The sequence below is a fragment of the Cnephaeus nilssonii genome (assembly GCF_951640355.1).
Source record: "Cnephaeus nilssonii genome assembly, chromosome: 13".
NCBI classification, from domain to species: domain Eukaryota; kingdom Metazoa; phylum Chordata; class Mammalia; order Chiroptera; family Vespertilionidae; genus Cnephaeus; species Cnephaeus nilssonii.
The window spans coordinates 26,843,105-26,856,251 of NC_137084.1; the positions used below are offsets into that span (position 1 = coordinate 26,843,105).

Sequence of the window (13,147 nt, forward strand, 5' to 3'; positions counted from 1 at the left end):
GCGATCAGGCCAGCAGAGGAGGGCAGTTGTGGGCAATCATGCCTGCAGGGGAGGGCAGTTAGGGGTGACCAGGCTGGCAGAGGAGGGAAGTTGGGGGCAACCGGGGCTGCAGGGAAGGGCAGTTGCAGGGGACCCAGGCCTGCAGGGGAGAGCAGTTGGGGGAGACCAGGCCTGCAGGGGAGGGCAGTTAGGGGTGACCAGGCCTGCAGGGGAGGGCAGTTAGGGGCAAACAGGCTGGCAGGGGAGCAGTTAGGCATCAATCAGGCTGGCAGTGGAGTGGTTAGGGGGTGATCAGACTGGCAGGCAGAAGTGGTTAGGGGCAATCAGGAAGGCAGGCAGGTGAGCAGTTGGGAGCCAGCAGTCCTGGATTGTGAGAGGGATGTCCGACTGCCCCTTTAGGCCCGATCCTACCAGGATCGGGCCTAAACGGGCAGTCGGACATCCCTCAAGGGGTCCCAGATTGGAGAGGATGCAGGCTGGGCTGAGGGACACACACCCCCGTGCACAAATTTCGTGTACCGGGCCTCTAGTAGATTAATAAAAGATGGTCCGTGTCTTTGAGAACAAGGACTACACATAGAGAATAATGGGTATTTATGCCCAATAAGGTACATACCTCATGAAATATATAAAAATACTTGGGGCATCAAGGACTAATTTGTCAATTTCACCTGGAATGGGAGATGCCAAGGAAAACTCACAGCCTGAATTTTAAAAGATGAAAAGGTGTTTAAAAGTAGATTTAAAGATGTATAGGCATACATATGGTGATGAAAGCAAATGAGGAAAAACACAGAGCATAAAATGTCCTTAGGAATTTGGGGTTAGCAGGCATCTTTACAATGGGTACCTCTGAATGCTAGGATGAGTCTAGAGGGAAAAGACAAAATAGGCCAGCACATGGAGACTTATGTGGCATAAATGATTTGGGTTTTACCTTGGATGTTAAAGGGAACCCCTATATAATTTTCATCAAATCTGAGTTGCACTTAGGTAACAATAATGTTTATGGATAATAATGTCAAGAACACATTGTTCAACAGTGTCATACATGAGAAATAAGCCTCATAATTTGAGAACTAAAAAAAAATGTATTTGACTCAGAAATTAATTCATTAGGAGGTTATGATGCTGGCCAGAGCTCCGACTATAATGCATTAAAGAAAATGAGTAGAGGTGACAGCTGAGGAGAAAAGGATTAAAATCAAGTGCAGTTGCCCCAGAGATACACATTTAAAAGAGAAAGACTAAAGGAACATCTTACTCCAAAATAAATCAGGGAAAATTGTTCTCAACAATATATAAATAATGCACTATTACCTACTATACTATTAATACAATACTTTATTCAATTAACTTATAAAATAAATATGAAATACTATGATAAGCAAGGCATGTCACTGATCCCTTAAAAACAGTTCTGTGATTTAAAAAATGTTTTAAATATATTTTATTGATTTCAGAGAGTACAGGAGAGGGAGAAAGTGATAGAAACATCAAGGATGAGAGAGAGTCATTGATTGGCTGCCTTCTGCACACCCCACACTGGGGATTTAGCCCACAACCCAGGCATATGCCCTGACCGGGAATTGAACCATGACCTTCTGGTTCACAAGTCAATGCTCAACCACTGAGCCCTGCTGAATGGGCTTAAAATTGTTTCAAGTGGCATTAAAATGTCCTTGCCTAGCCCTGGCTGGTGTGGCTCAGTTGGTAGAAGCATTGTCCCATGCACCTAAGGATCACGGGTTTGATCCCTGGTTGGGGTGCATATTGGAAGCAACCAATGGATGTTTTTCTCTCATATCAATGTTTTTCTCTCTCCTCCCTTTGTCTCTCTAAAAATCAATAACAAAGATAAAATATATATAAATATATATACATATATTTATATATATAAACTAGAGGCCCGGTGAACGAAATTCATGCATGGGGTGGGGCGGGGTGGGGGGGACCCTCAGCCTGGCCTGCACCCTCTCCAATCCAGGACCGCTAGCTCCTAACCGCTCTCCCCTGCTGGCTTGATCGCCCCTAACCACCTCTGCCTCGGCCCCCGCCACCACCACCATGGCTTTGTCCGGAAGGACATCCGGTCTAATTAGCATATTTCCCTTTTATTAGTATATATATCCCCTCAGGTCAGGATAAAAAATGTCCTTGCCTATTCTTTAATTCCTGAATGGACTGAACAGAAGAAAACTAAACTGTTACTGGGTAAGATACTGTAACAGGCTAAGTTTAAGTCTGCTGGTCTGCTGCACTTAGCAGAAATGGGAATTCTCAATCTGTCAGAAAAAGTTATATTTCTGCTCATCTAAACCTGCAGTGTAAGATAGCGTGCCACATGGAGGAAAGCGAAAGATGGGAAACTGTGTTTCTGCACTGTGTAGTGCCAGTCAGCCACAGTCCCAGCCTTTTCAGCTCATTCCCTGGAGAAGGAAACCCTCAGCCATGGGTCAGCAGTCCTTGTCAGTTCTGTCTACTCCTTAGAATGGGCATTATGGCTGCTGCTAGTTTCCCAGGACTCTCCCCATGTATTGGAGACATACTTCACTCTAACAGCTCTGAATGATGTTACTATTTTCTATAAAACAAATAAGCATTTTTTTTTTTTTTACATTTGTACCCAAAACACATGTTCTTGGCAGTAAATACACATAATCAAACACACTACTTATCACCAAGAACTACTTAACAGGCAACAGAGGTTGCCAGAGAGTTTTAATTCATTCCTTTTGCTGTGACTCCCAGGATGTTTTCTGTGATTATGAGGGTATAATGATAATAGTTGCTAATCTTCCAAAGACTGTGACTCAAGGACTCTGCTAAGTAGAGGGATGGGGACCTTAGAGTTAGACAAAACTGGGTTGGAATCTGAGCTCCTCTCCTTTCCTCAGTAGGTGACCCAACTTCTGTTTGTGTTTTCTCAGTAAGAAACCTGCATTACAGATACCAAGAGCACTTGGAAAACAATGCTAGACCCTGGGCCACAGCAGGCAGTCCGTAAAGAGCAGTTATCTTCTCTGTGGTGTTGGCTTTCCCTCTTTAAAAATCCTCCAGATCTCATGTCTCAGGCTTCTTACCTGTGAAATGAGGAGTCATAAACCAATAGCAACAGCCTTAAGTGTTTTCAAAGTCAACTTTTAAGGAGCTGATCTATTGTCCTAAATTGTTAGATACTATTCAGCAGAATTAAGTGACATTTTATTTTAAATGACTAGTTCAGTTTTGATCTCAAAATGAACTGTAGAAGTACAGAGTTTTTCACAGGATTTTAAAATGAATTTCAATGAAATTGAAATAGAGATAGGTTAGACTGATAAGAGATTGTGCAGAATGATTTGACCCAGTAATCCCACTTCTAAGAATATATCCCAAGAAATCAGAAACACCAATCAGAAAGGATATATGCACCCCTATGTTCAGAGCAGCACAATTTACAATAACTAAGATTTGGAAACAGCCTAAGTGCCCATCAGCCGATGAGTGGATTAAAAAATGGTGGTACATTTACACAATGGAATACTACGCTGCTGTAAAAAAAGAAGGAATTCTTACCATTTGCAACAGTATGGATGGACCTGGAGAGCATTATGCTAAGCAAAATAAGCCAGTCAGAGAAAGATAAATATCACATGATCTTACTCATTTGTGGAATATAATGAACAACATAAACTGATGAACAAAAATAGATCCAGAGACATAGAAGCATCAAACAGACTGTCTAACTTCAGAGGGAAGGCGGGGGCGGGGGCGGGGGGTGGAGGGGGAGGAGAAGAGATCAACCGAAGGACTTTAATGCATGCATATAAGCATAACCCATGGACACAGACAGTAGGGGGTGAGGGCATGTGCTGGGGGTGGGAATTGTCAGGGAGAGGTCAATGGGGGAAAACAGAGACATATGTAATACTTTAAACAATAAAGAATTTAAATTAAAAAAATAAAATGAAACAGAATGAGTTTTGAAATTCAAAAAAGACTAAGTAGTAAGAAGTCTGACCAGTTTTACTTACTGCATCATCCAGTAAGTTTCCTGTACTCTTTTTTCCAGAAGACTTTGATGAAGGAGAAGGTGAAGGAGAAGGGGCAGAAAGTGTTTCTTCTTGTTCAATCTCTTTTTCCAACTTTATCAAACCAGGAGGCTCCACACCATACCTTTAAGAAGATACAAGTTCAATGTAGATGCATAACTTACAATGATACATTTACCATCTGTAATAATAAAAGGGTAATATGCTAATTAGACCGGACGTCATTCCGGACATCCTTCCTGACCAAGCCGGGGCCAGAGGGAAGCCAGCCCGGGTCCCAGGTGACTGTGGGCGGCCAGAGGAGGGAAGCATCCCGGGTCCCGGGTGCTGGAGGGAAGCTTGTGCCAGCAGCTGGGGGAAGGAAGGCCTACTCTTGCACAAAAATTTGTGCATTGGGCCTCTAGTATGTTATATTTGATTATGAAGATTACAGGAGCAAACTGATAATTTTTTAAAACAACTTTTCCTGGCATGGAATGGTTCTTAAATGGCATCCTTTTAATCAGGGGGGAAATGTATCTGCTAAGTGTATGTGTGTGTGTGTACACATATATGAATCGACACATAATAGCATACTATGATTAAATAAAATACTACATGTAATATATTAATGAGTCAATAATACAAATAACCATATAACATTTAGAATTCAGCTTTCATATTTACTAGGAAATGATATAAGTGATGTAATTGAACTCCTATTTTGGACACAAGCTTATTAAAGATGGAAATAAATTCAGTCATAGCCAAGTTTGAAAACAATAACCCCCCCCCCCCCCAAATAATTGATTTAACAGAAAATGATTTAACAGAAAAGAAATTCTCTATATTAATTGTATACCTCCTGTGGGGCCCAAGAACAATGGACTATGGGTTATACAGGTTATTCTCTTAAAAACAATATAATGGAAAGCATGTCTAGTGTTACTAGGAAAGAAAATGAACAGAGAAGAAAGAAAAACAATTTAGAATAATATGTTAAAATTGTGCGTTGTAAATTATAAATGCCATAGAAGTTTTAAAAAATAGATGTAGTTGTTATTAGCATTCTTATCTCCCATAATCATATTTTTCTTAGGCTAAACTTAAAATTGATTTGCTTTCTTAGATGTACATCCATTGTACCCAGGTGAAGGAGGCCAAAGATAACTCCAGAAATTAAGATTTTAGATTACACACTTCACTTGTACAGCTAAGAGCACAGATCCATAGAAGGTACAGAACTATGTAGGAGCTGCACAAAGATGCAAAGCCAGGTTCTCTGACTTCAGGACTGAAGCCAATTTTCTCTGGCTATTAAGCAGGTGACTGTGAGTTAGAAAGAGGAGGAAAAAGTCACAGGTCATGAATAATCTACCACGTAAATAATCTATAGATAGAGAATAACTATGTTGGTGGTATGTCTAGTATCTTAGAGTGAGTTGTATTTTAAAACAGCATTAAATGTAAAAGCTTAGGTTACTAATTACTAACCTGTCCTAATGGCCTGTTATTTTAACTGACATCATTGCATGTGTTCAGTAGACATTCCCAAGGGGAAGCAATTTCCTCACTCTTGATGTTTTGCTCTTGTAGAGGGTGTTTGATTCATTTAATTTCTGGTCTCTCTACTCCATTATTCTCTCCTCTCCAACAACATAAAAGGATTTATCAAATCGGTAAATCTAAGCATGCCGGAGACTAGTGCATAACATTAGCATGAAAGTGCAAAAGAGACATTGGAAGGCCAACGGACCTTGATCTCAGCAGGGCTGGTAATTCAGCACAAGATTGCTCCCACTGTGATTGTGAGGGCTGGAGGTGATTTCCTAACCCAGTGCTCGGCAAACTGCGGCTCTGCAAGCCACATGCGGCTCTTTGGCCCCTTGAGTGTGGCTCTTCCACAAAGTACCACGTGCGGGCGCGCACGTACAGTGCAACTGAAACTTCGTGGCCCATGCGCAGAAGTCGGTTTTCGGCTCTCAAAAGAAATTTCAATCGTTGTACTGTTGACATTTGGCTCTGTTGACTAATGAGTTTGCCGACCACTGTCCTAACCTGATCATCTTTACATTGTTTACGCCACTTTACTGACCTTTGATTCTATCTGCTCTGCCAGCATGCATTGCTAAGGGGCAAATGTGTAACCAAACTGAATAAAAAGCAGGCAGAACCCGAACTCATGGTTCCTCTCCTCGATGGAGGTTCCACCTGGCCACCCATGCCTTTAAAATTCATTTTTCTTGTATGGTGTCTTCATTGTGCTTCAGCCCTCCTACAGGTTATCCTGAACCCACCGTGCAGGTCACAGCCTAAGAATAAACTGAGCATGCTTGACTCACTTTCCCCTTCTTCATCTGGAAAAGAAACTGCCCACAGGAGGGTCTCTACAGGAACCTCCATCCTGATTCATCCTTGCCTGTAATTAGGTGGCTAACCTGCCTAATTCTGCAGTTTTGTTACAGACAATAAGCATGTCTGTCATCTCGGACCTTATCAGCCACAAAGATGATGTTTGATGTTCTATCTGCCACTCCTTTATTTTCTAATTTTTTCAGAATTTAGATGGTAAGGATGGGTGGTATGTGTCAGGTGCCCTTTGAGTGCTGGAAAACATTAGAATTCAGTACAAAACAGTTTACGCTAGCATAACTCAGCGGAACAAATGCTGCTTTGAGAACTGCCTCTATGAATGGAGTAATTTTTAGTTACAAAAAATCATTGGCTAAAAGACCTAGCCACCACTTACCATATTTTTAACCTTTTAATCATATTAGCCACATACTGGGACGTGAGTTAAAACATGTGCCAGATTGCAAACTCTCTAACAGCAGAAACCACTCTTTGATTCAAAGCATCCCCAGCAGTTAGCATGGATCCGGGAACACAGTAGGTACTTAATACTATTAAAAAAAAAAAATTCCTGTATTTTCATATAATGATAACTTGGAGTTCCAATTATGTATTTGGTTTCACTGTTTGGGGTCTTTAAATGCATATCACTTTAATAAAACATGCCAATATTAAACATACATAAATGCTTTACCAAAAAAAAAATGTTTTAGGTGACTTTAACCCCTATCCAAAATGAGAATACTTTTTTTTTTTAAACTTTGTAATAATTATTAATTACACTGAACTCAACCCCGCATTTCATTCCCATTGGTAAGTACCAATAAAACTCATATGGAGATTTGTGCATCATTACTCCCTGAGGTAGACTTGAGCTAACTGTGTCATGAACCTACTCTTTAAATTTAGCAGATCACTTAACCTCTAGGAGTCTGCTTTCTATCAGGAAACAGAGATGAAAATGGCCTGCCCTAGAGGTCCGATGTAGCAGTGCAGGGAGGGAGGGAGAATGTGGGAAAAGCAACTGCTATTGAACACGGGCGTGTGTCTGGCTCATTAGGGCACCTTCACATACATTATCACTGAGCCTCAGCTTTATTTCAATATAAAATGGACATTCTAATCCTTGTATTTGAATATTATTAGGACGAATTAAAACAGTATCCATTACACTGGTAGCGCAGCTTCTGACACATCACAACCTCTGAGATTGCTCTTAATTGATGTTTCAAATGTTGCACAACCAGAAAAATGCAGCACTAATGTACTTTTGCCAGTTTTTACTTTTAAAGTATATTATACCAACCACCAAATTAAATAATATAACAGCATCCTAATTAAGATGTGAAGTAGTATTATTAAGATTGTTTATATTGCCCTAGCCAGTGGGCAATAATGTTTGGCTCAGTGGATAGAGCATAGACCTATAGACTGAAGAGTCCCAGGTTTGATTCTGGCCAAGGGCACATGCCTGGGTTGTGAGCTCGATCCCCAGTAGGGGGCATGCAGGAGGCAGCCAATCAATGATTCTCTCTCATCATTGATGTTTCTATCTCTCCCTCTCCCTTCCTCTCTAAAATCAATAAAGAAATATATTTTTTAAAAAGAATGTTTATATTACTATTGTATGTATTCTTTACCAAAAAATAAAAATTAAAAAAAAATAACACACACACACAAAAAAAACACCTTACTATAGGCTTTCTTTACATTGATTTTGCTATAATTGTGGAATAGCAGAAATATCTCAGTGCTGGAGTGGAGCAGACCAAGTTATAAATTCAGCTTTGCTACTAGCTGGCTGCATGAACTTCAGCAGGCAACCCATTCTTAATCTCCCTAGGCTTCTTTGAATTCTTGGTTCCATCAAGGTATAAAAATTTGTTATGTTTAATGTTCTTCAGAGAATAACATAAACTGGGCAGTGAACGTAGAGAAATTTAAAACACTAGGAGTCACAGCCAATTAAAAGTCAATACTGAGTGAAAAACCTCATATGTGAAAGTATAAAGCAGGCCAATTGGAAAATATGATTTCATTTGTAATTGTAGGTGGATTCATGCCACCTTTCAGGAACAGGTTGCCTAACTTTTTCTGTTTCTTTTTTCACAAAGTAAAATAATATGCTATTAGAGTGACAGGAGATTCCACTCCACGTCTGATACAAAGTGGACTTAGTTTGAATGAAGTTGGTCACAGTCACACGCGGAACCTTGCCCTGGAGAGCTGTCTCTATCCGGGAAAGCTGCAAATTAGCTATGCTGCTGAACACAGAAAATCAGCACTAAGCCCCAAATCTCTGCTTATATTGGCTTTTGGCTACTTCAGGCTGCCTCAAGTACCGTCAGCCAGTCCAGAAATGCACACTTAAATACGATTCATTGGCTTCCTGTCTGCCTGGAGATGTCAACAGGCTGTAAATCATGAAATTCCCCTTAGGTTGGGGGCCCACACCTGCAAGCCAACTTAGACAACAAATAAGTCATTTTTTTCTGCGCTCCGAAAGGCCACTTCGTTATGGTTTCCATTATTAACTCTATACCACTTCACATTTCTATTTTTGTCTATGAGGTCTTCACAATTTTATACTGGTTTCTACTCCTTTCCAAGGACAAGGTTTTAGAGCTTTGGGGGAGAGGAGGCTGCTGTAGCTCCCAGGGTCTAACTAAAACAAGAAGGGTGAATCCCTAAAACAGTGGTTCTCAACCTTTCTAATGCCGCGACCCTTTAATACAGTTCCTCATGTTGTGGTGACCCCCAACCATCAAATTATTTTCGTTGCTACTTCATAACTGTAATTTTGCTACTGTTATGAATTGTAATGTAAATATCTGTGTTTTCCGACGGTCTTAGGTGACCCTGCTAGTGGTTCTCAACCTGTGGGTTGTGACATAACACAGATATTTACATTACGATTCATAACAGTAGCAAAATTACAGTTATGAAGTAGCAACGAAAATAATTTGATGGTTGGGGGTCACCACAACATGAGGAACTGTATTAAAGGGTCGCGGCATTAGAAAGGTTGAGAACCACTGCCCTAAAACCAAATCCTCACATCTGTATATCCCAGGGATAAGAAAGTAGGGTGAATATTGAAAGGCCAATACATTTTTTTTTGCCCCATTAAAAAATATTACAAACTGCTAGGGAAGGGTCTTATGGTTGATGACTTCATGATGAGATTTTATACATGGACTTCGTTTTTCTGGCATGTGGCACAACTTTTGAGATTGTTCTAGATAAAATAATTGAGTCCCAAACTGAGTCCTGGATGAGAACATTTACTCAAACTATTTAGTAGACTACAGTTTTCAAACAAAAGACACCTGGGCCAATTTTACTAGAGTTAGAGGGACCAATTTTAAAACCTCCCACCCCCTTTTTTATATTTTTATTGATTTCAGAGAAAAAGGGAGAGAGAGAGACAAAAACATCAACGATGAGAGAGAATCATTGATTGGCTGCCTCCTGCTTGCCCCCCACTGGGGATCGAGCCCACAACCCAGCATGTTCCCTTCACCAGATGAACTTGAGACCCTTCAGTTCACAGACGGACACTCTAACCACTGAGAAAAACTGACTAGGGCTCCTTTTTAAAGCTTTTAACGGTTTACAGATTCCTGCAAGATAATTTTTGCCCCATTTTTATTCTGTCTTGAAGTGATTTAAAGGTAGATTTAAATTTGAAAGGAAATTCCGCCCATGTGAAAACATGATATTCTTGGTAGTCAGAGAGAAGTGCTTTAAATAGGATGAATTAATTAATGTCTTGTAAAAGAATATTTTTTATTTTAAGAAACATTTTGTTTGGCCATGGATTAAAATAGGAGACTAACAAATTTATTTTAAAGGTTTTTTTTCTCATAGAAACATGGAACAGAATGTCAAATCTCAGAGGGAAGGTGAAGATGGGTGGGCAAGTGTGAAGAGATCAACCAAAGAACTTGTATGCATATATGCATAACCCATGGACACAGACAGTAGGGTGGTGAAGGCCTGGGGCAGGGGGCGGGTACAAGCTATAAAGAGAAAATGGGGAACAAAAAGGGACATATTTAGTATTTTCAACAATAAAGATAAATAAGGTATATTTCTTTTCAGTGGTCATAAATTTTGTTCAAAATCAAGGAAGTTCTCAAAAATATAAAAAGCTCCATTATGATGTTGATGATTGATTATGGCCCCAAACCAAAATATCATGTGTTTTACTATTTTTGTAAAGCTAATCTTAATTCTGCAGTCTGTAGAAAAAGTTAAATTCACAGTAACTTTTTTTTTTTAAGGAACAAATATCAAAACACTGTCATTAAAAAGATCTGTGAGGTTTTATTGACCTCCCTTTGCCGAGTGTTTTACTTTTCAGAAGGCAAACATGCATATTTTACACCCAGAAACTGACATGGTTTCTGAAACGTTAATGGAGGGATTTCACTCTCCAGTGATGATAACTCTATTTGATTGAAAATAAAAGGAAGTTTTACCCATGAGAACAAAGTAAGTGGTCTCATCCTCCCATCTCAGAGCTCGGAGAAGCCCACAGCTCTCCAAGGGGCTTCCCTGAATGATCCCACACAGGAGAACACAGCAGAAAACCAGAAACATTTTGCAAATCATATCCTAAGAGATGTTGATGCTTTTAAGATGACATTTATGTAATTTGAGAAGGACATGTTTAGAATCAAATATAAAAAAGCGTCATCTACCAAGGATAAAATAAAAACTCACAAGATTGTATTTGGAACTTTGTTATGCTCAAAACTCATATGTTGTGTATAAAAATGAATGTTGTGATTCTTGAGAGCTCTCCCAAAATCACTTTTAGTTTTGGCTAAAACTAGCTTACCTTAATAATTTATATAATCCTCCATGGAGGAGTTGAACGAGAAAGAAGCCCAAAGTAAGGATGTAAATAAAGGTTTCATATATATATTTTTTTAATGTAGGAGTAAAATGAGATTGGGAGATATATTTTCCTTTTTTCTCTTTAACTAATATGCTTCAACATAGAGCTAAGGAAATGGGATTTGGGTTGATCAGCTTGCCATTGTCTATAGCAGGGGTCCTCAAACTTTTTAAACAGGGGGCCAGTTCACTGTCCCTCAGACCGTTGGAGGGCCGAACTATAGTTTAAAAAAAACTATGAACAAATTCCTATGCACACTGTACATACCTTATTTTGAAGTAAAAAAAAAAAACGGCAAAAACACCCGCATGTGGCCCGCGGGCCATAGTTTGAGGATGCCTGGACTCTTTAGAGCACAATTGAACTTCCATAAAAACAGAAATATTCAAATGTGTACTGAGAGAATCTTCAATAGACTCTGACACTTAAATCTTCCATCTACCCAATTCATTTTCAACTGTTTAACCTCATGTGACACACAAAATGTAACACCCTGAACAATCTCTTGGCATATTTCCTCTTTTTCAGTGAAAGTGTGCAATACTTCACACCACTCAAGTAAGCGAAGGAAATAAAAAGCAAAACTTACAAATCGAGTATTACAATGTAAGGGTAATCTTACTCCTTAGATAACTCCTTTATGAGATTAGTAATATTTTCTTTGCAGCATGAATAAATACTGCTTTCGTCAGCTTGCATGATCATAAGTATAGAGAGAAATGGAGATACCCATTGTTATCATAAATAATAATAGTAATAATAATCATAGATATCAGGAGGAAAGTTTTGGAGGTGATGGATATGTTTATAGCATAGATTATGGTGCTAGTTTCACAGATGTATAGTTATCCCCAAACTCATCAAGTTGTATACATTAAATACATACAGCTTTTTATAGGCCAATCATATCTCAATACAGTAATTTGTTATTTTTTTTTTAAAAAAAAGCAATACAGAATCTCAATTTTAAAATATTTGGGGGAAAAGGAAAATGTAAGTCTTCATATATGCTTTAACTTGAAACTGAACAGACCATCATGATTCCTTTTTAATAACCAAGATTTTAATTTGCTTTATATTCTATGGCAAGGGGCAATTTATTTAAGATGTAGAGCAGGAGGAAAGGTGATTTTTAAAGGGATTTTGTCATTGGGTATTATGTCTTCTCCTTTGATTATTTGATCACAATTAAAATGTTCACTTCAGCAGGTCTCCTAATCAAAGTGTTCAGGTAACAAAAAGTATATTTGCAAAAATAAATAAATCCAGAAAACAGGCAAATAATAAAACCTAAACAAGAATAAAATGACAGTCCCCAACTAACTCCGTAGATAGTGCAACTTCTTCTCTTTACTTCTATATCTCAACTTTCAGATTCATGATGCTTATTTGATTCATATAGTTACAATATTAAAGCAACAATATATAATCTGCATTTTAGAATATTCTGACAGTATAATCAAAACAACTAAACAAAAAGTTGTTTCCTTCTACTAAGTAAGAACTCTAGATACCCATGTTTCTTTTATCTAGCATTTCGATGGCAGCAAGTCATTTATTGAGATCTTATTGGTTCATCTGATCTCAGCTCTCATACCCAGATCTGGATGAGAAAACATAATTTATTATTTTTTTAAATTTCTTTATTGATTAAGGTATTACATATATGTCCTTATCTCCCCATTACCCCCCCAACCCCTCCACTCATGCCCTCACCCCCTATTGTCTGTGTCCATTGGTTAGACTTATATGCATGCATACAAGTCCTTTGGTTGATCTCTCTCCCTTACCCCCACCTATAATTTATTATTAATTTTAATTTTTCATTGAGACTTCTTCGAAGATTTAAATCTTCATTTCTAATTTTTGGGGCTTC

At 38.8% G+C, this 13,147-nt stretch overlaps 1 protein-coding gene across 2 annotated transcripts in view; it reads right to left on the minus strand.

Moving 5' to 3' along the window:
• GAS2 (growth arrest specific 2) overlaps positions 1-13,147 on the minus strand; it is a gene marked incomplete at its 5' end in the record, with an annotated part of 112,834 nt that overhangs the window by 49,689 nt on the left and 49,998 nt on the right. For both annotated transcript variants that reach the window (XM_079788835.1, XM_079788834.1), the window contains one exon: positions 4,017-4,158. In XM_079788835.1, the coding sequence (XP_079644961.1) occupies positions 4,017-4,158 (142 nt within the window). The remainder of the gene's footprint in view (positions 1-4,016; positions 4,159-13,147) is intronic.